Raw genomic sequence first — 26,642 nt, 5'->3', positions numbered from 1 at the left:
AGAGATAGGGGACAGATGAGTGGAGGGAGAACCTGTCAAGCTGTGGTAGTGTGAAAATAGACACGGAATATGGGCTAACTGCTCTTCCTGCTTTCAACCAACTGGCAATGTTCCAAAAAAACATGTTGAATTATATAAGATATTTAACTAAAATAAATAATTATATGATAGTTGGGATAGAATGATAGATAGCACAACAGACAGAATGATAGAACGATTGACAGAATGATAGATCGATAGACAGAACAATAGAAAGAATGATAGAACAATAGATAGAACGATAGATAGAAAGACAGAACGACAGAACAACTGATAGAATGATAGATCAACAGAATGATTGACAGAGAGACAGATTAATTAATTAATTTCTCTTTGGTAATAATGTGTGTACAGTATGTGTGAAGGTGAAATGAAAGGGGCCTTGTAGAAGGAAAAAAAAGTAAACCTGAAGGAATGAAGGAAAGGAAAGTATTTAATTTGTGTCTTTGTTTTCTCTTTATTAAAGGCATTGATGTTGTGTGGCCTCTGGCTGACCTGCCCTGCAGTACTGCACTGAAAATACACAAAACACAGTGACCAGTACACACACACAAACAAATTAAACCACACACATTCAGGAATGCATACACATATAATGGCTTACAAATATATATTTTTTTGCTTTATGGTAATGAGAATTGTCATAATAATCTTTAAAATAGGCTTTGTTTTCTTCACAAAACAAATAAAAAAAAGATATATCTCAGTTGTTAATATGACAGGTTTCACAAGACTTGCCAAAAAGGAAATAAATATCCGATGATGTCTATCAAGAGCACAGGGTAAACATAACAGTGACTCACAAAACTGAGAGACACGTAGAGAGAAAGAGAGATGAGACTCAATCTTATCACATCTCTACAGTGGGCTTAGAGATGAGGAGGTCTGACTCATTCACACACACACACAGCCATTCGGTGACGTGGTAAGGCCAGGACTGGGGGACGGCACTATAAAACAGCTCTTTTACCAATGTCAAATGTCAAGCGTTATGAAGCCGTGCTATTGTGTGGGATTACACTATGAGAGAGAGCCGTGTGTGTCTGTGTAGATGCTGACTCACCGAGGGGGGCCGTGGGTATGTGTCATAAGGGGGCGGTGGGCTGTCTTGCTTGGGTGTCGAGGGCGTGTCATTGTCTTCGTGTTCACTTTCACTCCAGTAGTCTGCTGGAAGAGAGAGAGAGGAGCATGCAGGGAGTCATTAGCTTGTTGCAAAACATTTCCATAAAGTAAACAATAATTAAATTAAAGCCTTGGAGATCATGTGGAGCATAAATCTACTTTGTAAATGCATTTTATAGATCCTACTTTAAACAATGTATCTATGTATATGTTTCGAGTTTGTATCATTTTGTAACAGAATATCAATAATAACCTTCGTTCAAACCCTCCTCCTCCACATTTTTGAGTGCAACACCCTCATCTCAAAATCCAAACAACATCCAATGCATAGAACCAAGTTCTATCTGTTACTCTCATGTGTGTCGATCTTTTTGTTTCACTGTGACTTCAAAATAGAATAGTGTTCCTGTAGCTCAACGGGTAGAGCACTGCACTAGCAAGCAAGCAAGGTTCGATTCCCCGGGAGCACATGATACGTATAAATTGATAGCCTGAATGCACTGTAAGTTGCTTTGGATAAAAGTGTCTGCTAAATGCATAATTTTAATTTTAATTTTAATTTTAATTTTAATTTTAATTTTAATTTTAATTTTAATTTTAATTTTAATTTTAATTTTAATTTTAAATAGACGGCGATGTTTTCTATGGTCTCAATAGGCTTGCAATGTTTTTTTGGGAAAGTCAGCTCTTATTAGGCCCTCTCTATACTTTGGTTGACCCCTCCCACAGTTTTGCTCAGCCCTTCTCACATACATTGATACACTTGTAAGATGCTTTTATTGAAAGCGACTTAATCTACATTCAGTGCACACATATTTCCTGGGAATCGAACCCATAACCTTCCTAACTATAAGAAATCTCACCCTGTTCTTGACGAATTCGCTCTCTTTCTGCGTAGCCGGCAGCCGCCATGTTGAGACGACTCAACCATCTGTTCATATCGTCCACGCCGTCTGCTGCGAAGTAGAAGCTCTTGATTTTGGGATGGCATGCTTTAAATGCACTGCGTAGGGAGCGAAGACACAATAAGAATCCCTCAAGCATCATCATCACGTTCCTCAAAAGTTCAAGTTACTCACTATTTTTTGCGACATTCACTGGCTCTGTCGATCTTAAACTCAGGGAGGCTGACGAAACCTTCGGCTTTCTCATCCTACAAGGTAGAGAGAAAAAGAGAGAGAGGACTGTGTGGATGTTTCACCCCACTTACACTCATCTGTAATGTCATTACATCCTCATTAAGAGTTACATCTCCCTATGCTTCTCTCTTTTTCTTGGTTCATTCCATTCCATTTTTCTCCAGCATTAAATTGCAGCAGCATCACTGACAGGAGCTCTGCATAAATAAATGAAAAGCATAAATTGGTGCGGCCCTCTGTAAGCCCTGTCTGTGTTTACGAAACCCACACAGTAGAAGATCATCAATTATAGCAGAGTCGGACTATGTTGCAGGATTCTCAGTGGACCAAAACCAGGCCGAGAGGAACACTCCCCTCCCCATACTTCCTCTGAAACCCCCTGAACGGCAGTCGTATCCCATACCCTGGCCGCGATAAAAAGTGTAATTAATCAAAACCAAAGGAGCAAGGGAACAAGTACGGGAGAGAAGGGGAGTGTTTGTTGGGAGAAGTTCCTTATCTTCATTACAGCAACAGCGTGTGTAGAAGACTGTTTTGTTGGGGTAGATGAGCATTAATCTTGTTCCACACAAGAGAGTAAAGCGGGCACCAATTAAAGCCTCATCTCTAGATCGATACATTTTCTGCTGTGCTGGTGGATACGAGAAACAACAAAGACAACTGCATTGGCCAAACACGCACACACACTCACCTCTTCATTCATGTACCAGTACAAACAGGCGTCCTTCAAAACAAACCAGTACTTCTTCCATTTCTGCGAGAAATAGCTCTTTGCATCCTTCTTCTTCCACAGCCAGCCCTCACAGTCTCCACGACCCAGGTCCTTACAGGAGATTCGTCTCTTACTGATGGAGGACAGCGGAGCCCCTGAATACCATATAAGAGAACAGTATTTGAATCCCAATTGGATAAAGCTGTTGTATATAGCATCATCAGTTAATTTATGTATTAAAGGGTATCTTTTACTCATTTGCATTCTTCAAATCATGTTGTTACAAATCAGTTTAACTTTCTTTCATTTATAGACCATATAAGGACATGTGCAGAATGTTCATGCTGCTCTTTTCTTTATAATGAAAGTGTATAATGACCAGTACCCATCTGCCATGACTGTGCCAAAATGTGTCAGAATGCGTATAAGTATGATGGAAATTAACTTTCTTTAGTCTTTTAGGTTTTGTATTGGTGTATTTTTTTTTTTTAAAGGCCAAGTAGTGTACACAATGAAGACAATGTTCCCAAACATGAGGATAAGAAAGATAAGTGATCACCTTTACTCTTTTTCTTGGTCTTGGAGAGCAGAGAGGATCCCTGGAATGTCTGTCAAGCAAAGCAGAAGACATAACATAAATACATACGTACATACATATACACTCACAAGAACACATACATATGTATACACATTTTTTCCGACATCTCTCCAATTGTGTTTATTCATAAGTATTATATAAATATATTAGAGCTACAGTTAAATATATTTATATAAGATTTATGAATAAATATGAATGGAAAAACGTATTGGAAAATACAGCGGGATGAAATGAAACGAGACAAAATTTATCTCAACCAAATTATCAGTCAACACATTTGGTTCTCCCGAGTGGAATAGCATGGAGGAAATGTGTGAACATAATGATCTCCGAGCATCAATCCATCGCAAAACAAATTAAAATCAGAGATGACATTCGAGCAGATGAAGGCGTGAGAGCCCAAACAGCCAGAGAGAAGGAGGGCAGGAAGAGGCATAGAGAGAAAATAAATAATATTTCTAACATCCTTGGCCCTTGTGTTTATTGAGCAGTATATCTCAGATCAGCACACCCAGACCAAGTACATATTTAAGATCCAAGCCCTGTGGCAATTCTCTTCCATGAAGAAAATTCCTGAAACCTTGAGCATTGAATTAGAGATAAACTTGTGTTGCTATGCATCCATTAGCAACAGTATTGAGAACACACTGACTAACATCACACTAACTGATTTATTGATATCTGCCTGAGGAGGGAAGCTGCCCTGCAGCCCAAGAAGAAAGACTGAAATTGATTAATGGAACATGTTTAGAAACTCACTCAACCGGTTCGGAATGTCTTTGTTTATGCAGGAGTATCTGAATAAATTGTGTCCACTCCTTGAAGACGATTTTCTGTTTGTTCAAGTGCCCTTATCGGTTATTCAATAAAAATGGTAGTTGTCTCAGTTCAAGTTCAAGTCCCGGGTCATATTCCAATCCCACTCACTCTTTATTACTTCACTTTCTTATAAAATAAAACTCAAAAACATAAATTAACAAAAGATTGTGGTTTTCCCAGCATTTCGCCTCATATCACAATTAAATGTCAACACGATTCTCTCCCAAAGCACTGTGGGAATCTACTCCCAGAAGGTATGAATCGCAATTGGTGTGTGAATTGGAGCGAGTTGTGAGAAACACTTAGACGCTGAGAAAGAAAAACTTCCCTGAAGATTTAACACTTAAACATGAACAAAGCAAAATGATCTAGCAATGTATAGTGACACAGCATATATATCAAGAAACAATACAGACTGTACACTAAGCGGATGATGGAGAGATAGGGGATGGACGCCTATAGGCAATACTCAACCTTGAATTTCAGTAATAAACATAATTTACAATGTCCCTGAAGAAACAGAGGGGGTATTATTGCTGAGTTAATGGCCCTGCTGACACTCAAATGACATCCAAACTTGCTTGAAACAGTCACGAGTAATCACTGAAAATGTTTAGGGGTTGAAGAGCAACTCAGTGATAGGGGTCGTGTAACGGGCCTCATTCATGAAACACGAGCAGAACAATATCCGTCAATCATTTGTAAAACCATTCTTGTGTAGGAAGATTTTAACAAATGACGTACACAGAAATTCTCTTTGTTTGGGTTTCATGAATATGTCTAAATGTTGGGGAACCGCATGCTCTTGATAATGCATGAAGCACACGCAGAACAAATCCTACAAGACATGAACATGAGATGTGCATCAGCAGACCGAGTCCAAAGATCTTCTTAACTTAATTTCTTATGCCTCAGGGGTCATGATCCTCAAAGAGAGAGCATTATGGGATGACTATGACCAGTGTGGCTCGAATAAACACAGTGGTTACATCTCAGCAAGTGGCATGGACATGATTTTTGCTTCCTGCAGTTACTTCTGGTTGCCTTCTGCTATGGTGCAATGGTTCTGTTCATCCATTCTCTCAGTCTAAGTGAATTTGTTCTCTCCACTATGATCACTAACACGTCATCTTAGATGGCATGCTAAAATTTGCCATCAGGGTACAACTGAATGCCACATGGCATTGCAGGCTCTCAGTTCATGACATATGGTACAAACCTCTTCCGCTGTGATTTCAACAACTGACATATGCTGACATATGCTCCATCTGATGGCCTTAAAACATGCATTAACCTCTTGTTATATTTAAACCAAACCTGTAGATAAGCAGCAACTTCTCTTCTCTCCTCTTTGAATTCTTGTAGTCTTCAAATGATGTAATGATGGCAATGGGTTGCTTTAATGAATAGGACTGAAGGCACTGGGTTGTGTCTAAAGTGTTTTGACAGTCAGGCAAAACACTTCTTTGTGTGTGTGTGTCTGATGGGCAGAATGAGTGAGCGTTCTCCTTGAGTGTGAGGTCAGTGTGCTGGCATTATTCAGACAAACTGCAGCTCTCTTATCAGACTGCATAGCAGGCAATTAAAAAACACTGTAAACAATAGAGCTTAATGCAGTAACACTGCAAATTCCAACAGAAGCAGGCTTATTAAATCAACGATGCACAGCGTGGTCTCTCCATTCTGCTTTTCTTGCATCATCTCATTGCATCTTCTCATATGGCATCTTACTCATCTTAATTGACCTTCTCTTTTAATGTTAGTCTAATATTCTTCTCCTCATTTCTTCTCTCCTCTCCTCTTCTCTCTCCCTTCATCCCACATCAGGTCAGAGAACAAATGGACACACACGCATCACATTGCTGAGGGTGTTTTCACTGCTGCACAGTGTGTGTGTGTTCACTGCTGTGTGTGTGCACCTTGAAGGGGTTAACTGCAGAGCACAAATTCTGAGTATGGGTCACCATACTTGGCTGCATGTCACATCACTTTCACTTTCTTGCTTCTCACATCTTTTCTTATCTGATTTTCTCTTCTCATCCAATCCCCTCTCATCTTGCATCCTGCTGTCTTGTCATGTCTCCTCTGGTCTCCTCTAATCTTTTCTCACATCTTCTCTTCTAATTTAATTTTGCCTCTTCACCTCTCATCTAGTTTTGAATGTAGCCTTCTCCATGTTCTGTCTTGTCATGTCTCTTCTCTTCTGGTCTCATCTCATATTGTCTTTTCTTTTCTCTTTTCTTGCATCTTCTCTTCTCATTTAATTCCCCTTTTTCACTTCTCATCTTGCTTCTACTCTTCTGATTGTCTCATCTTTTGCATCTTCTCTTATCTCATCTCACCTCTTCTGGTTTTGAATGCTCCTTTCTCCCCAATCCTTCTTGAGTCCCTTCTCTTCTGGTCTCATCTAAAATCAATCATGTCTGCTCTCGTCTCATCTTGTATTCTCTTCTCCTTTTGCATCTTCTGGCATCTTCTCATTTCCTTTCATATAATCTCATATAAAGTGTGCTTAGACCAGCACATTGGTTCTGTCCAAACTATTGGTGATGGAGTGGTCAGCAGAGTTCTCCCACCCCTGCACACCCCTCATCCCACATCAGGTCAGAGGACAAATGGACACACATACATCACCCTGCTGAGGGTGTCTATAAACAGACGCCGCAGGTATGATATACTGTGAAAGTCACTCTTACGCAACACTGTAACACCCCAGCTGGGATCTCAGAGTGGCACCTTTCACACTTCTTCATGAGGACCTATAATTAGACCCTTATTTAAAAAAAAATGATAGAGAACTAAACACATGTAATAATTTCTCATGGTCTGCCAGACATACAGTATCAAGCACAACATATTGACATGAAGACAGCACATGGATGAGCTTTGGCCAATCACAGTTCTGTTTTGGATGGAGCGCAGCCAATCACGTCACTCGGTGCCCTGTGACAGATGACAACACAACTTAGTCCCGCCTACCCCCACAGAACCACCATCTGCCTACTCAGCATCCATATGCACACTGTGACACACCACTGCGAGTCACTTTTCCCCAGATTATTAGTTTTCCCTTGGTGTTTGTGTGTGAGGTTGTGGCTGTTTCGGTGTGTGTGTGTGTGTGTGCTCCAAGAACATCGGCTGCCACATTCCCTCTTAAAAATGTCAGCCAGATCTCACCTCCACTCCTAATAATTTCACACATAGGGCAGCTGTCTCACTGAGAAAAACCACCCACCCACACATACACACAGTATACACAGGGCTGTGCACGAACTCCCACACACCTCCACGCCGACTAAAGGCTAAAGGACTAACACTCTCATTACACTCACACACACACACACGCACACACAAACAGTCACCTAGCATGTGGGTGTAAGTATACATTCTGCTTCTGCACACCAAGATCAGGTGCTTTCAATGAAAACTCTTTATGTAAGACTCTACCTGCACTGATCACAGAGACCTTGATCGAGCGAAGAGCCGGTGAAAGCAGCCAGACCTTGAAGAATTACTCTTTGTTACTTGAACACAGACATTGTGCGATTTTAGCCTGATTTTAGCCTGATCCAGACTGTGACACTCAAAAAGTATATATTCTTAGATAAAGAGAAAGAACCTGATTGAGACATGTCAGATAAAAGGTGCACATACTACCACACTACCAGCTCAATAGCAAAGAAAGTTTCTTAATCAGTATTTTTGTCTAGTTTTGCAGGTAACATCCTTAAAACAAGATCAGTGTTCTTGAGAACAAAACTGCACAAGATATTTACATTGTATAACAAATGTATTTTTATTTATCCATTATCTAAAACATAAGTATATTATGCTTACCAAGGCTGCTGATCAAAATATAGTAAAAAACAGTAATATTGTGAAATATTATTTTACAATTTAAAATAACTCTTTTCTAAGCTGAATTTTAAGCAGTGTCTTTCTTCAGAGTCACATGATTCTTTAGAAATCATAATATACTGATTTGGTGCTCACAAAACATTTCTTATTATCAATATTTATCTTTAAGGATATTTAAGGAAATACTTTGGAAAACAAGACAAAAAATACATAAATTTATAGTCTAACACTATTGGTCACTGCAAACCAATCACTTTAATATGGCAGGCAGGTTTGGAGATGGCTTTTGTTTCCCATTCAACAAGCCTGGTACTAGCAGGACTACAAATAGTGCCACCAAGATGACTGCAGAATAAACCATCTCCCTTCAAAGGACTTTGACAGAAAGCACACTACTCACATGGTATAGAGAGGTGGAGTCGGGGTTAGACTTGTTCATGGATTCCTGACGGAGAACCTCCATTTGGAGGGTGGGGAGAAGGGTGTAGTGGGTGGGGCTCCCGCTCTTCTCACTCTTCTTCTTCCCGCGTTTTCCCGTGTCTCTCTTCATGCTGCGCCCCGCTAGTTCGGCAGCCTTCTCATCACTTACATACCGCAACAGAGAGTTTTCTGAGAGACAGAGAAAGAACTGTATCTTTAGGTGAATATATGCATATATTAAAAAAAGCTTTTGTGTTTCATGCAAGAAAGTAAGTCATATGGGTGAAAAACATGAGGGTGAGTAAATGATAACAGAATTTTCATTTTTAGGAGAACTATCCCTTTAAATGCTTTGCACAACTATTATTTAATCATTAAACTGCAACCGTTTGACTAGTACTTAAACTGAAAGGATACACAGCCCCTTATGCAAAGGAAAAGATAATTTTTCCAACGTTACCATTTTAAATGATTAATCTGGCATTATACATTTTATTTGGCGTGTTCAGTAAATCAAAATTACATTTGTACATCCAGTCCTTCTCAAACAGTATGGCCATTTTCCATGCTATTGTACTGTCTCAAATCATTGAATAAGCTCTAATCAGTATTCCATCAATCAAGCATCCCAAACCCTTCTCAAAATACTCCAAACCTTGTTCAATCACAATGATTCATTCCCTCAATAGAGGTCTATTATTAGCACTACACTAGTCTGTGCACTCTTCCCAAATCAGTCGAATCCAATCAAACTCTATAGGCTTATTCTAGCCTAATGAGCATAACAAGCCAATTGGTCACAGCCATATTAGCGAAGCCAAACCAACGGGCTCCCAGCAGTCCCGATTTATGCTCGTCCTTTAATTTAGGAACCACCACAGCCATTGTTGGGTTTCCCTTCTCCCACATCCATGCCCTCCGTTGCCCGGCAGCAGCCAATGGGACATGAAACTCTCAGGAGAGCTCCATTCAGAGTTTCCATGGCAACAGCATGCTTCCAGAAGAAATTCCCTCTTCTTTACAGCTCGGTTTCCCTCACGCTGATGGAAAAATTGAAGAGCTGGCAGATTTTAAATTGCATGCGTTCAGGTTGGTGCCGTGGCTTAGTTGGATAAAGCGCCTGTCTAGTAAACAGGAGATCCTGGGTTCGAATCCCAGTGGTGCCTTTGCTGGTGATCAAGCGTCGCCTTGGGCTGTGTGGTTTGTCGGGAAGTTGTGGTTAGAGAGTTTAACTCCTAACCCTAGGGTTGTGGGTTTGAGTCTTGGGCTGGTAATACCAGGACTTAGGTTCCCTTGAGCAGAACACAAATTCTGAGTATTGGTCACCATACTTGGCTGAATGTCACTTTCATCCAGGCAGGTTACAAAGCCTTGCAGAGTCATTATAAATTCTTGTTTAACTTCTAAAGTGAATGAAACAGTAAAAAACTCATTAAATTGGACAAGAAGTGGATTAATCTAAAATGTCAGTCTGGATGATCCAACAGTAACAATGTACCTTTATGTAGGGCTGCAAAATTAAACAAAATATATTGGATTATATAATGGATAATAATGGATTGCCAACATTACAGAGGATATATGACAAATTACCAAGATTTGTCAAGTTGTGGGTGACTTTAATACATCTTTATCCTTTTTGAACCCTCTCTTTACTCTCACATCACAATCTTTGTCCAACATCACTCTCCTTTGAGTGCCTCTTTCTTCTTTTACTATCTTTCTTACTCTCAGTTAAACACCATCTGGCAGCCTCACCACCAGCATTTTCTCCCCAGCTTTTTACGGGGAAAAAAGGAGCTGCAGAAAGCGAGGAAATAAGAGAGATATCAAGGTGCCATACTCCGCACAATGCGGATAAACACAGCAGCTTAACAGAATCATATAGCAGCCAGGAGACACAGCCAGGTGATAATCCACCCCCTCGCTCAAAAACACATTTACAGACTCACAAGTGCCACAAAGAAGAGAGAAGAGAGGGGTTTGGGCAACTGCAAGTTCTGGAGGAGACCATCGAAAGAAAACAAACACGTTAGCGTGGGAAAGCAGTAAGACACGACACGAGTGAGTCAAAACAAAAGATGCTGCCCCCTCAGCCTCAATGAAGATGGTGATAAGGACGTGACGAAGACTAACCAGTCAAACTTTAACCCTGAGCTTATAATTTAAAAATACAATCCGTAAAATGTTGATGAAAGAGCTTCATTGATATTATCTGTGTTTTCTGTCGAGAGTTCTGGACTGTATTTCCTAACCAGCAGCCAATTGAGAGTGTCTTGGGCCCATCACACACTGGCTCGGTGTTGGTACTCAGAAACTGCCACTGTTATCCTGCCACTGCATGCAGTGCAGCCACAGGAAGTAATCAGTAATGCCCAGCACACTTCAGAGCCACCGTGCAGCGAGGAGAATTAGATCCATGGAAAAGAGCATAGCTAAACTTCACTCCTGAATAAAAGCCATGACAATGTAATAAAGCAGCAGAGAGAAAGAACAATGGGAAATCCAGACAGAGTGAGAGCAAAGATTTGAAGAAAGATCAACAGATGGTGAACGAAGATGCATTCTAAAGATATTAGATAAAGATAGTCTGGATAAATAATATATATATTATATTATATATATATATATTAAAATGGACCCTATTTACTTAAGTAATAATAATAATTTTGTTAATATTTATAAATTGCATTATTTATGCTATTCTATTTTTACCTTAAATAAAATAGACATGAATGTTCATGTTTATTTTGTGTAATTCATCATATATCCTAAAAAAAAAAAAAAGCCATGCAGAGGGGGAAGCATAATGATGAAATGTCAATTACTCTACTTTAAATTCTTAACTTTAGAATTGTTGCATAAAAGCAATGTAACAATGTTGCAGTAAAACAGCTTTTTTTGCTCATCTGAAACTGATTTAATATCAGTCTACTTTTTACAGTTCAATAAATTCTGATAGTTACAATGAAGAAAGAGATGCTGAAATATACATTCAAGGGGTTTTAGCAGTTCCCTGCAGTAGGACATGCTATCTAAAACTATTTTATGGTATTTATAGTTTTTTTTTTGTGTGTGTTCCTGTAGCTCAATTGGTAGAGGACCGTGCTGTCAAGCGCAAGGTTGGGGGTTTGATTCCCCGCGAACACATGATATGTAAAAATTGATACCCTGAATGCACTTTCAGTCGCTTTGGATAAAAACGTCTGCTAAATGTAAATTTAATTTTAATTTTATCATATTATATTATATATATAACACTATGTTATAAATTATATTATATACAATGATTTATACAGTACGTATGATCATTTTAGGTTGCAGCTATAGTGTCAAACTATATAAAATAGTTCATTTTATATTGAGTTTTCATTAAAATAGTTTATATAATACTATAATTACTAATAATATATTATTTAACCCCAAAATTGTGTAAAGATTCTGTTTTATACCTACAGAAAAACAGAACACCTAAGATTTTCATAATACCTTTGCAGAGTGAAAAGAAGAAGAATGGATAAAAACAAGAGAATAACCATGTGCATTTACTGTGACTGACACAAACTGACCTCTCCGACCTTCTCTCTTCATTCTAGCTGGGTCCTCGTAGTCAGGAACCCAGTTATACTCTGCAGGCATAGAGATAGGCCTCAGATGACCTGAAAGCACAAACATGCACATATACAAACACATCACTTCCTGTGTGTGTGTGTGTGTGTGTATGTGTGGAAAGACAGGAAAAAGAAAGATTGAAGTAAAATGACAGTTCACAATCCATTTTCTTCACAGATGCCAAGGTAAGTCTGTTCAAGTGTGTGTTTGTGTAAGACAAACTGTCAGAGTTAATGTGTCCTCTCGTTTTCTAGGGAAGCAGCGGGCATGGAGTGTGTCAGCAATTCTGTGCCACTGCAGTGGCTCACGCTGGCATTTAACGACTAGAGCTGAGTTCTCTGATTCTGGATATAATGCCACACACACACACAAAGTGCAGCCCAGCTCCCTGGAGTTTAATTACAGAAAATCTGAAGCCGACTCCACTATGCAGGAAACTTGTTATAGACATGCTCACTTTATAAACCTCAAAGAACATACAACCACACGCAGCATTGCTAAACATGTAGCATACTTTACAGAACATATTTAGACTAGCAGAAGCTTCCCATTCCATTTCTTTAGCTGGATCTAAAAACAATATCTTATTAACAGCTTACTTAATAACTCAACTTAGTTATGCAACATAATTGGGGTGCATCGTGTTTTTTGGTCGTTACGTGCTGTTTTATAATCAGCAGATGTTCACTGAAGTTTGGTCTGTGCCTTGAATTAGTTGCTAGGTCAATATTCAGTCTCTCGGGCATCTGCTGTAAAAGCTAGCAAAAAATAACAAAAGCAGAAAGGCAGAAACAAATTTCCCATGCTAAAAGAGTGAATAACCCTGATGTACCATCTAAGCTTGTACTAAACTGTCTTCACAGACAAAACATTTTGATCCTGTGTGTGCTAGTGTACCGTAAGTAGGTGTGCTGTCTCGGCGGGACGTTGTAGGTCCGTGGTTGGGTTCATACTCGTAGCAGTACAGGACGGCCTCTTCTTCCACGAGAGGAAATCGTCGTCTATACTCTTGATCCAGGAATGAGTTCGGTGATTCTGACCCTTTTGCGATTGGTACCCCAACATCCCCCGGGACAATGCCTTTCTCATCTCTAAAACCATATTTAAAATGTTTTCTATATTAATATATTTTCAAATGTAATTTTTCCTGTGATGACTAAGCTAAATTTTCAGCAGCCAGTCTTCATTGTTACATGAGCCTTAAGAAATTTTACTAATATCCTCATTTGGTGCTCCAAAAAAAAAAAAAACATTTCTCATTATTATAAATGTCAAAAACAGTTGTGCTGCTTAATATTTTTGTGGAATAGTTTTGATGAAAAAGTAAAAAAATAATAAATAAATAATAATAATAATAAATAAACAGCATTTATTTAAAACAGAAACCTTTTATAACATCTTTTACTGTCACTTTTGATAAATTGAATGTGTCCTTGAGCAGTAGAGTAGATCAAATGTCACACATACTATGGCAACAAAGGAAAATAGAAATTCTATTATATTTTGTCTAGAAAAAAAAAAAAAAAAAAAAAAAATCAACCATTTTACAAGTGGATTTAGGCATCACAACATTTTGCAGTATGAAAAATGCCAATTCGCATTGAGATTTGCTAGAACTGACATTTAACAGCTTCATTAAAATATTATTGTTTTTTTAAAGATTAACTTTAAGTGAGCAATAGATAATGGTAATCTAAATGCAAAACTGTATAATTAAATTGAGTATTGTTCGACACATAGATCAATTAAAACTCATATATGAAAATAATGTTGCAAAAACAGATAATTTTTCAAAATTTAGTTTTTGATGTAATATTGACTAAGATGACTAAGATGACTAAGATGACTAAGATGACTAAGATGACTAAGTGAACTTCAAGAAACATAGCAGCTGAAGTATAAAAGAAGCCTTTACTGGATGAGTTTACCTGGGTGTGTACGGCTCGGATGGAGGGGGCGGGATATACAGGTCTTGGAGGGCGGAGCTATCACGCTTGGAGGGTGTGCTGATGGTGCTTGTGGGCGTGGCCGAGCTGCTGGTCGGACTCCTGGGAATGACTGGCTGCTGGGCAGACAAGATCAGTAAATTAAATATCAAAGTTCACATCTACTATGAGCTCAAACTACTGGTAAAATGTCTGCGAGCACAACCAAATGTAATAATGGAGCTCTGATCCAGGACGTGACCCAGGCACTGATATCTGTAGACAGTCACAAGGGCAAGGGTTAGAAATTAATAGGTCCCTGAGCAGTAAGACGGCGGCACAGTCCCTCTGCAGTGCTGTCTGCAGTAAACAGTGCACTGGGCTCTCTGGGTGAGGATGCTTTGACATAATGAGTGGGAGTCTATGGAAACATTTGCAACATCTCCAGAGAACACAATGGTTTCAGACAGACATGTGATTAGTGTCTCCAGTGAGCTGAATGCCTGGAAACAGGGGTTGTGACACAGACTGCACAGTTGGATGTACAGACATGACATGCACAAAGAGGCACATGCATATAATCAGTGAAATGAGCATATAAGATAACAGCCGCCAAGATAGAGACATACACAGATGGCTGTTTGGGGAAAATGGCTAAAAGTTTAGCCTAGAGTCACAAGTCTAGAACCAACATTTAATCCTTCACCAAAAGCCGATTAAAGCTAATCTGCTCTCTCTGGCGCAGAAACAAACACTTTCCACAACACTTTTAAGGCAGGTTAGTGATGTTAATGCAAAGACTTAAAAAGCACCGAAAGACAACAAAGTTAACTCAGATATCCAACAGTCCTGTTATTTACACATAACAAACTGATTTCTAAAGTTTTGTTACAAAGTTTCAGTCAGAAGTAGGATGTTTGACGTTTGAATGCAAAGCGACATGTAAGCAGGCAGGTGCATCATGGGAAATGGAGTCAAAGTGTCAGTTCACTATCTAGGATGAGGCCCGGGAGCAGGTGGCAGATAAAGGGGAAAAGTGCAGCCCAAAATGATGAAGCTTTTGGGACAGGGCGATCTGAATCCTACCTGCAGGGCCAGGGGCTTCCATCTCATGTTCTTTAGTAGGGCTGGGGCAGAGGTGAGAGTGCTCTGGGGACGCTTTTTCAAGGTCAATGTCACACCGGCAGGATCCCCGCGCAGAGAGTTTACCAAGTTTTTCAACTGCCAGCCCACCTACAGCAACAAATACAAGGTCAACATACACAGACTCGACAAGAACGCCACACAGAGACATCAACTGACAAGAAGCTAGGAAAGGCTTACATTCATCTCTCTATATTCTGTGAATATTGAGAGAATATACTGCAACTGTGTATCACACACATACATTTCCTGACAAATAGCTCATCATGTTGGTTAAGTTTACTATGTGAAATGTGTGTACACTAATGAGGCGTGATGTTTGCTAATCTTTCAAATAATTCCACATTAAAGTCTACGGAAGAATTTGACATTCAATGTTTAAGTCAATATTTGAGCATTGGGTTTTATTATGCATAATCATGAATTCTGAAGCATGAAAAATGAACCAAATGCACAGTGTGGGAATTTTTTTATATTTTTGTAGATAATTCAGGAAAAATAAAAATTATATATATATATAATGTCCTGGAGGTGTAGAGAGTGTCAGACAGGATCATGAGTCTGAAGTTTGAGATTGAAGGGGTGATGTTGAATGTTGTTAGTGGTTATGCCCCACAGGTAGGTTGTGAGTTAGAGGAGAAAGAGAGATTCTGGAGTGAATTAGATGAAGTGATGGAGAGTATTTCCATGGGTGAGAGAGTGGATATAGGGGCGGATTTTAATGGACATGTTGGTGGGGGAACAGAGGTGATGAGGAGGTGATGGGCAAGTTTGGAGTTAAGGAAAGGAATCTTGAAGGACAGAGTAGTGGACTTTGCTAAGAGAATAGACATTGCTGTGGTTAACATATTTTCAGAAGGGGGAGGAGCATAGAGTGACTTAAAAGGGTGGAGGTAGGAGAACACAGGTAGACTACATCTTATGAAGATGTCTGTAAAGTAGTTGGAGAGAGTGTGGCCAGACAGCATAGGATGGTGGTGTGAAGGATGACTTTTTTGGTCTGTAAGACAAAGAGGTCAAAGATAGAGAAGAAAACCAAGTGGTGGAAGCTGAAAAAAAAGGAGGAATGTTGTGAGTGCACTGTGTGTTTGTAGACTTGGAGAAAGCGTATGACAGGGTGCCAAGAGAAGAGCTGTGGTACTGTATGAGGAAGTCAGGAGTAGCAGAGAAGTATGTCAGAGTGGTGCAGGACATATATGAGAGGAGCAGGACGGTGATGAGGTGTGCTGTAGGTCAGACAGAGGAGTTCAAAGTTGAGGTGGGACTGCATCAGAGATCGGCTCTTAGCCCCTTCCTTTTTGCTATAGTGATGGACCAGTTGTCAGAGGAGGTCAGACAGGAGTTTCCTTGGACAATGATGTTTGCAGATGACATTGTGATCTGTAGTGAGAGCAGGGAGCATGTGGAGGAAAACCTGGAGAGGTGGAGGTTTGCGCTGGAGAGAAGAGGAAAGAAAGTCAGTCGTAGTAAGACTGAGTACATGTGTGTGAATGAAAAGGAGGGAAGTGGAACAGTAAGGTTACAGGGTGAAGAGGTGAAGAAGGTACAGGAGATTAAGTACTTGGGGTCAACAGTCCAGAGTAATGGAGAGTGTGCGAAAGAGGTAAAGGAGTGGGTGCAGGCAGGTTGGAATGGGTGCAGAAAGGTGTCGGGAGTTCTGTGTGATAGGAAAATATCAGTGAGAAACAAGGGGAAGGTGAGACCAGCCATGCTGTATGGTTTAGAGACAGTGTCACTGAGAAAGAGACAGGAATCAGAGCTAGAAGTAGCACAGCTGAAAATGTTGAGGTTCTCTTTGGGAGAGATAAGATTGGACAGGATTAGGAACGAGTACATTGAGGGACAGCTCATGTTGGACGTTTGGGGGACAAAGTTAGGGAGGCCAGATTGAGATGGTTTTGACATGTTCAGAGGAGGGAGAGTGAGTATATTGGTAGGAGAATGTAGGAAATGGAGCTGCCAGGCAGGAGGGAAAGAGGAAGGCCAAAGAGGAGGTATATAGATGAAATTAAAGAGGATATGAAGCTAGTGGGTCCAAGTGTTGAGGATGCAGAAGATAGGGATAGGTGGAGAGAGATGATTCGCTGTGGCGACCCCTGAAGGGAAAAGCCGAAAGAAGAAGAAAAAGTCTACACACTGACTGACTACATATTTTTTATTGTTGAAATATTTCTGTTACGCTGCTATAAAAATGCTTACTGAGCCGGCAAGTGAAACTCATAGCTGGAGGCAACTGTTTAAATATAATTCTAAAATAATGTGACACACTACTGTGTATGCAAACTCTACATTTTTAAAGATGTTTACATTAGATTAATTATTAAACTACAATAATTCACAGCATTTCAGTGATTTTCAGCTGGTTAAGATGTACTATTAGATGATACAACACCACTTACCCATGGTAAAAATCATTGTACATCATCACTGACTCAAGTGGCTTATAAGAACAATAGCAACATGATTAAACATAATATAATATAATATAATATAATATAATATAATATAATATAATATAATATAATATAATATAATATAATATAATATAATATAATATAATATAATAGGTCTTTAACACATGAAAATATATAGCTGCCATAATATTTTAGGAATGGGCTCATAATATTTGGGGATCTGTGGCATCAAAAAGTTTAAAACTCTGTGATAAAGGATACCAATGTTAAATAAATATTTATGGATCATCACAATAAATAATTATTTCAACTGCTGGTTAGTTAATTATATATATAATTAATTAAATATTAATGTGCTGTCAATCAGATTTTAGAGCAGGAAAAAAAACACTATATTAACCCAAAACTATCTACAGTGTCAGTATATGAAAAGATAAATGTTTCATTTTAATATGCTGCTCATCTCTAAATCTAAGAGGTGAAATTAAGCAGTACACACTCACACACACAAACATTTGTTCTTTTATGATAGTGGGAACTTTTGATTGATTTCCATACTTAAACTGAGCTAATGATAATTTATTTCCCCTAACCTAACCCTCAAATAAATATTTATGCATTTTTAGACTGTCATTAAGAGATAATTTATTATATTTATTAAGCAGTGTTCTGTTTGCTGGTCCCCAAAATGTAGCTGGTTTGAGGTTTTACTATACTTTATTATCCTTTTGGGGACACTTAGTTGACCCACACATTCAGATAAGACTGTCCTTCACAGACAGAAACAACCACAATACACAACTACAAACACACACACACACACACACACACACACACTGAGATGGGCTGGATAGTCGGCCTTGATCCTATAGTGAATGGGGACTAATCACAGAGGTTACATATAGAGCAGCTCCCACAATGCACCATTCTTTAATGTCTGCTGAGGTTGTTCCTGAACCGCTCATTGTTACGGTACTTGTTTGTTTGTGTGTTTTTCGCTACAAGCCGAATTCATATCTCTTATCACACATTAAAGGCGCTTTTACCCAATTATGAAGGTGACAACAATCTAATTACATGAGGATTAATGAAGTCTTAGTGCTGCTGATTTTTCATCACAAAAAAAAAGCTCAGCATCCCTAACCACAGCGACAAGATGACTTAAGACAAGCAAGAAAAACTGATGTAGAAGTTGAATTCTGGTGCCTTGAGGTAAAAAGCATCTTAAATCTGAAGAACTGAAGAAAAACATCAGAAGACATTGTGATAAGGGATGATGACAAGGGAACATTTAGCTTTCTGCTTTTGCTTTAATTTCATCAAACATGCCACCACTTGAGAATAAAATTAAAATATTCAAAAAATCATTCAGCACCTTATGCACATCTAACACTAAGGAAGTAATTTCAAACAGAATTGATTTCAGAAGCTGAACTCCATGTGCAATTACTTGTACACAGACGTATGCAGAAAAGGTTCTTTGTCAATTATTTGAAGGGAACTCCACAGGGTAAGATCACTGGAGTACCTATTGACTCACTCCATATGCACGCAAAAAATCTCTCAAATACAACCATCCTTAAAAACAAACTCCACTGCCCTTCATTACATGTACAGCCTCTTATGCCCTTTAAACACTCTCCACTCTCACTCAGAAAGGCAGTTTAAAGAGTAACACATTAAAGCAGCTCTCTGAATTAAGTCAAATTGGAATATAGCTGCCCTAGTCATAAAAACATCTAGCAATATGTTTGAAACCTCTTAGTGCTTTAACAAGGACACATTAAAGTCCTTAAATTCAAATGCATCTCATTTTCAGTTCCATAATTCCATACACAAGCAGGCAGGAAAGGGGCAACTGCTGTTGAATGCCAAGTGAGACTTACATATATAAATAAAAAAAACTGATGGATGGATGATAAAACAGAAGAATAAATGAGCCAGATGAATTGAGTGACTAAGAGAGACTGACACTCACCACTGTCTGATGGTTCACCTGGATGACCTCATCACCTGCGTGGATCTTTTTACAGCGATCTGCTGGAGACTAAGAAAGAGACAAAAAAAGGAGAAATATAGAAAGACAGAAAAACAGAGAGAAAAATAGATGTCAAATGACAAAGCAGTTGAAGTATTTAATTTACATTAAAATCTAAGAATTTTGTAGATGTTTTTATCCAAACCAATTTACATTGCATTCTATGTATATTATGAAATTTTATTACAATTTTAACATAACTGTTTTCTATTTCAATATATTTAAAAATGTGGTTCAATCATGTAGTTATAAAGCTAATATTCACCAATCACCAATGCTACAAACATTTGTGCGCTTAATATTTTTGTGGAAACCATGGTATTGTCACGATCATGGACTTTTTTTTTTGTTTGTTTGTTGTCTTTCCTCTTGTTTCCCGGTTTTGATCTAGTTTCTGTCTTCCTTTGATTAGTTCAATCAGTTCACCTGTGTTCATTTATTATCTCATTAGTTCCCTCGTTTAGTTCTTGTATAAGTTCTCCCTGTTCTGTTCAGTCCTTGTCTGGTCACGTTTGCATTCATGTGTGTTTCCCTGCCCTTTTGGATTATCTCTTGTGTGGATTATTGTGATTAAACTTTGTGTGGGAATATATTCATCTTCATCGAGTCTTCTTCATCTATACACTGTGGCAGATACTCTGTCCTTTACTTAAAAGTCTGGAGGAAAAACTTTTTTTTCAGCAGTTACACTTTAAATTGATAAGGGACAGTATGGACATTTACAATATTATAAATATTTCTATTTCAATATTTTATTTAGATCATGGATCTTTATTTAGAGCAGTCCTGTCTGTATAGCTCTCTCTTTCTCTCTCTCTCTTGCTCTTTAATTTGAGCATGTGCAGTAACAGCCGTACAATCAGTTGCTGAGATTTACTTTTATCTGCTGCAAACAGAACATTACAAAAATCACATGAATTAGAGCGCACACATTACCACTGACTGGCTCTTACCCCTTCGGTGGTTCCTGTGATAACGTGAAGACCATCATATGTGGATTTGATGTACATTCCCTTAAGATATAAAAGACACAGGAAGAAATTAATAGACTCTAATGAATAATCTCCTCATCTCTTCCTCTTTCTGTGTCATGCACACATTGAAAAACACTTCAAAATGATTTTAGTCTATTAATGTGTATATAGAGAAGTTATATTACTTTTAATAAAAGAGATTTATTTTTAACACAAGCAAGCATGCATACACACATTCACTCATTAGAACAAAGATCAGTGTTCGGGAAGTGACTCTAAAACTGTAAGGCAAGATACACAAGCTGCTTCTAATTACAATTAGTTAAGCTAAAATCAAGCAAACAAAAGATAATCATTACATAACCATTCAAAAGTTTGGGGTTATTATTATTTCTCTTTTTTTAAACATTTTTTTTTTACTTATTTATTTTTTGATGGCAAGTTGAATTTTCAGGAGCAATTACTCCAGGCTTCAGTGTCATATGGTTCTTCAGAAATCATTCTAATATGTTGATTTGCTTCTCAAGAAACATTACTTATCAACAAAACACATACAAAATGTTTGTGGAAAACATTATACATAATAGAAAGTAAAAAAAAAACAACTACATTTGAAATATAAATATTTTGTAAAATTATGTCTTAACTGTCCCTTTTGAGCAATTTAATGCATCCCTGCTTTACAAAAATATTAATTTATTAATAATAAATATTACTGACCCCAACCTTTTGAAACGAAAAATATATATATATACATGTTATTTTAAATATTAAATAATTATCTGTAAAGTTAATAAATTATCATATAAATTGATTCGTAATTAGCTCAATGGTCAATAGTACAGTAGTTATTGTGTATGATCTTACCAGACCCTCTGAAGGTTTGATATTAGCCAGTTGAACCACCCCCAGATGTGCCGACTGGGAGACCAGTGGGTCTGATGACAGTGAGATGATGTGGTCACATACCCCAGACAATGTCTTACACTAGTGAGAGGGGAAAAAAGAGAGACAGAGAGAATATAAATTCTTTTCTGTATGGATATGCTGCACTGTGCAAACAATTATTCATTTATTAACTCAGCCTCATAGATACGATCAAATTCAGGTTTAATGTCCCATGACCACAGAATGCATCTTTAACTGAAGTCAATATTCAACTTTTGTGGGGCACAGTTTTAGTAAGTAGGTGCAGTTCTGAAGCCATTTCCATTGGGAAGAACTTTCTTATGCCTAAAAAGACTAAAGCTATGGGTTGGTCAGGTATGACTATGGTGATGATTTGGTTTGGAAAATGTGCTGTATTAACTGACATGAAGTTGGGTGGCATAAAGTTTTCAAAAGAGTTCATTTTCAAATTATATCTTCTTTTTTTTTCATGTGCTCGTCAGTCTTCCCTATACTCCCCTATACTCACCCTTTTTCGTTCATCATCTCAACAGCGTTATATCAAACTCTCAGCGATTATGATCAGATTTTCCTCTCTAGGATATTGTGTAGTTCACTCAAGGTGAAGGAGCTGGGAATCGATGTTTAATTTCCTGTTAACCACTACACCATTCCTCTGGTCTCCACTTTACTCTCAGCAAGCTTTTTACTGGCACGACTATAAAGTTACTGACTATAAACTTATAACACTGAGGCATTCAAGAAACTTTTCAAAAATAATAAGCAAGAAACCAACAGTGCTAAGAAAACTACAACACATACAGGTGCATCTCAATAAATTAGAATGTCAGGAAAAATTCATTTATTTCAGTAATTCAACTCAAATTGTGAAACTCGTGTATTAAATATTCACACAGACTGAAATAATTTAAGTCTTTGGTTTTTTCAATTGTGATGATTCTGGCTCACATTTAACAAAAACCCACTAATTAATATCAACAAATTAGAAAACTTCATAAGACCAATAAAATGTTTTTTTAGTTAATTGTTGGCCATCATGAAAGTATGTTCATTTACTTTACATGTACTCAATACTTGGTAGTGGCTCCTTTTGCTTTAATTACTCCCTCGGCTTAGCATGACTGCAGTTAAATTGCAATTTGTATTTGCTTTTTAGGGTTCTGTAGCACTTTAATTGACATTGTTTTATGGTGTCATCTTTCTCTCTGCTTCTGCTTTCATCTGGTGTCATCGGTGTGTTTGTTTCTCCTCCTACAGTCAGTAGCTAAGGTGGGGTGGTGCTGGGGAATGAAATATGCTGCTAGCAGGCGCAGTGTGTAGGTATTTATAGCTGTGGGACTCAGTGAGAACGACAGCTGTGCCCAGCCCAGCAGTCTGTGGCGACAACAGGACCTGCCACACACACCGCTGTGTGCTAGTGTGTATGAGACGGGAATCTCACAAAGAGCCTAGCTGTGGGTCTGCTGTGACTGCAAAGGGAACTTGACCTCAGGGCTTAAACTAGTAAATACATGTTCACAAAATGGTTCCCTGAGGATTTTACGGCAACAAATGTAAAACACTGAGATGATGAGACATTTTTTTTATTTATTATATCTTATCTTATGTATATAAAACACTTAAAATGCCTACACACTAATGCATTTACAAATCAATGTTTTATATTATGTTATATTCAGAATATGAAGCAATGATAATTCAGCTTTTAATTTGTTTCATTATATATATGTGTGTGTGTGTGTGTGTGTGTTTGTGTGCGTGTGCGTGTGTGTGTGTGTGTGTGTGTGTGAACAAAAAATACTGATAAGAATACTGTTAAAGTACCAGATTGATAAGTAATATCAGTAAGAGTAGTAATATCATTAAAACCATAACAATACCCATCCCTACAAATGAATAACATTTTTAAAATATTAGATTGAACAGCACTTACAACAGAAACATTCATTTACAACTAACTTGTAACAGTGATATAGTGCAATCTCATATCATATTTATTTTTACTACAAAAAAAATCTATTTTGGGGGCAAAAATGCAGGCACTACTGAATAATGACTCACAACAATCAATTTATTAAATGGTTCATTGAAATGAACATTTAAAATGTCTATTCACATCACTGTGTGGTCATAAAATCAGTCAGGAGTTAAAATGATGTCTATCACAGAGAAATAACAACAGGCAGAGAGAGAGTATGTGTATGAGCATCCTCACGGTATTTCCTGTAAATGAAGAAATGAGGGCAGAGCTCCGAGGAGAAACATTAGAGCTCATTATCAGCCTCATATTGCAGCGTAAACTAGAAGAGAAACACTTACCACATGGAGGATCTTATTTTCAGTTTCATAGACGGTGCAGTCCTGCGAAGAGGAAAGAGTAAGATATTACTGTCATTTTAAACAGTTTAGGCCTCTCCTGTACACACTCACTCACACAGAGCGCTTGAGAAAACATTTACTGAGCTAAGTATCTCTGCAGATGAGATAATCTACCAAACAGCTGGGTCACTGTGTTCAGAAATGTCTCTCTCTCTCAGATGCTGATCTAATATAGGAAGGTTGAACAGAGGAGAGCCTCGGGCTCAATTTAACATTCAGGCTCTGATGGAGACATTTCAAGGAGTTTCTGAGGTTCCCGCTGGGGGCCGGGACTGCTGTGGAAGTTCATGGAGAAACAGCAAACCTGCAGTGTGACTGTGTTTGTGCTGGTGTCATATACAATAAGAAATACATGGACTGTATACATACACCCTGAAAAACGTCAAGGAAACCTCTATGTTTATTTGCTTGTTCATTGGTCACAAACATTTTATCAAGTACATTGATAACCACTACTACCAAAATCTGATACTGGATATATACTGTACATTGGGAGCAGCTGATGGAATTGGGTGTTTTCCATGCTGCAAGTTTTGAGTTTGTACGTTCTGAATATTCCCTAATAATGGCACTGTATTTATTTATTTATTTTTAATTCAGCAAGGATGCATTCAACTGATCCTAAGTGTCAGTTAAGACATACACAACATTACAAGATACAACATTAATATTTCATAAACAGTCATATACATCAACCGATGGGACAAATGGCTTTAAAACATGACTTTGTGAGGACATTTGTTTCGAGGACAGACAAACAAGTTCAAAAACCCTTGTTTCATGTATATAGACAAATTGAGCATTTATGCATTTCTGTCCATTGGCCATCACCATGGCAACACCCGCTCTTCTTCCTGTATTCATCACTTATAGCCAAACCTAACAATGTCCAGTAGGAGGACATGATTCTTTTTTTCGTTGGTCATTGAAACTATCTCCATTTCTGCAGCATCTTCCCAAGAAAGCCTATTTTCTTTCATTGTCTTTGAGCTCTCACCTGCACCTCTTATCTTTCATCACAATGAAGTAATAACCAGCCCTCACACCAGAGACACTAGTGCAGCAAAGGCTTGAGAAAAGAGAGAGCGAGAGAGAGAAAGAAAAGAGGGTTCCCAGAAAATGAAACCACATTGCTTTACTTCCCATCTGAGCACCCCTTTGCATCTCTGTACCTATTCTCCAGTGCTGTCACCAATGCTGACTCCAATGTGCACATGTATGTGTGTGTGTGCAACCGGAGGCGACACATGCATTCTCATGCTACCCTTTGGTGTTTAAAGATCACACAAGGGAGTGGAGCTGTCAAGCTTTAAAATCACAATTAAATGGTCATAAAAATTGTTCTTTTTGTAACTGTATAGTCATTTTAAAATGTAATTATATTTTACAATATTACTGTTTTACGTTGTAGTTGTTGTTTTTATCAAATGCAGCCTTGGTGTGCATAAGATACTTTTTAAAAAAAAACATTGTGAATAAATCATTCAGATTATCTTTGCAAATTGGATCAAATTATTAATAAAAAATAAAAAAAATCTAAATGAAACGAAAAAAATCAAACATTGCTAAACATTCCAAAGAGAACCCTGCGGATTAATTAAGATTCATATTTAGTTCTGTTTAACATAAACCAATCATATCACTTTGAAAGACTTGGAATATATCTGCAAGTCATGTGGAAACTTCTTTGGTGCTTATAGGGTGTTTTTTACATAATTTTGAAGCTTGGCGCATCCACAGACCTTGTTCAGTGCCACTGTATTGAAAAAAATGTTCCACAGAAGAAAGTACGTTTGGAACAGCATGGAACAGAAATTTGTATTTTGGATGCAATATTACTTTAAAGTAAATACCACACTGAGCCAAACAATGTGAGAGACACACACAAACACACAAACTAAGGATAGAGGTGTTAGTGATGCCAGCAGGCGGCGCTCATCCATACAGTCTATGTAAGTTACAATGCAATAGTAGTAAAGGGGACTGTGGACAATGAAGCTTGTTTAGATGTTTGACTAGTGGCCAGTGATAGAATATCAGTGACCATCGTGGTCAAGTGCCCTGGCGGAGAAATCAGATGGTCAAGCAGGTTTTTGGAACATGCTAGGCTAGTATAAGATTGTCTACCAACTCAGTCAGGTCCCATCCAGCTGGTAGTCCATCTGGTCAGCTAAACCAAGTTGGATTATCTTGGATCAGTTAATTACCAACTTGGATCAGGTAGAAAACAGCTAAAATCACACCTGCCAATTTAACTGGGAGGGAAAAGAGTGTAAAAAATATAAAAGGGAAAGGAAACCGACCATTTCAACCTAATCTCACAAGGGCCGATTTGGGGAAAAGACCCCTGCTGGTCCAAAGAACTACTATACTAGTTGCAGTAGTTAAGATTAGACCTAGATCTCTGCCTTCAACGCTGTAATCTGTCCTGGATTAAGAGAGAGTTTGTGCACAGCATTCAGGCTGAGCTGGCTGTGACAGACTCATCCATTTAATGCTGCTCTAGCTGGCCATGATCTTCTGAACCTACCAGAAATAATC

The 26,642-nt window shown here is 38.2% G+C and overlaps 1 protein-coding gene and 1 non-coding gene across 12 annotated transcripts in view; one reads left to right on the top strand and one right to left on the bottom strand.

Annotated features, from left to right (window-relative positions):
- Nucleotides 1-26,642, bottom strand: part of LOC127946161 (connector enhancer of kinase suppressor of ras 2-like) — a 68,785-nt gene that overhangs the window by 10,262 nt on the left and 31,881 nt on the right. For 3 of the 11 annotated variants that reach the window (XM_052542500.1, XM_052542504.1, XM_052542511.1), the window contains exons 5-18: nucleotides 24,042-24,083; nucleotides 21,681-21,800; nucleotides 20,793-20,852; nucleotides 19,780-19,848; nucleotides 15,331-15,477; nucleotides 14,248-14,384; nucleotides 13,217-13,410; nucleotides 12,277-12,366; nucleotides 8,688-8,896; nucleotides 3,572-3,620; nucleotides 2,992-3,167; nucleotides 2,241-2,314; nucleotides 2,025-2,164; nucleotides 1,103-1,206 (exon numbers count right to left, since the gene is read on the bottom strand). In XM_052542500.1, the coding sequence (XP_052398460.1) occupies nucleotides 1,103-1,206; nucleotides 2,025-2,164; nucleotides 2,241-2,314; nucleotides 2,992-3,167; nucleotides 3,572-3,620; nucleotides 8,688-8,896; nucleotides 12,277-12,366; nucleotides 13,217-13,410; nucleotides 14,248-14,384; nucleotides 15,331-15,477; nucleotides 19,780-19,848; nucleotides 20,793-20,852; nucleotides 21,681-21,800; nucleotides 24,042-24,083 (1,611 nt within the window). The remainder of the gene's footprint in view (nucleotides 1-1,102; nucleotides 1,207-2,024; nucleotides 2,165-2,240; nucleotides 2,315-2,991; nucleotides 3,168-3,571; nucleotides 3,621-8,687; nucleotides 8,897-12,276; nucleotides 12,367-13,216; nucleotides 13,411-14,247; nucleotides 14,385-15,330; nucleotides 15,478-19,779; nucleotides 19,849-20,792; nucleotides 20,853-21,680; nucleotides 21,801-24,041; nucleotides 24,084-26,642) is intronic. The other 8 variants (XM_052542501.1, XM_052542506.1, XM_052542503.1 and 5 more) reach the window with 5 other exon arrangements.
- trnat-agu (transfer RNA threonine (anticodon AGU)) lies at nucleotides 9,800-9,873 on the top strand. Its single transcript has one exon. It is a non-coding gene; the product is annotated as a tRNA-Thr (tRNA).

The sequence above is a fragment of the Carassius gibelio genome, chromosome A24, assembly GCF_023724105.1.
Source record: "Carassius gibelio isolate Cgi1373 ecotype wild population from Czech Republic chromosome A24, carGib1.2-hapl.c, whole genome shotgun sequence".
NCBI classification, from domain to species: Eukaryota; Metazoa; Chordata; class Actinopteri; order Cypriniformes; family Cyprinidae; genus Carassius; species Carassius gibelio.
This window is presented reverse-complemented; position numbering and strand designations above follow the sequence as displayed.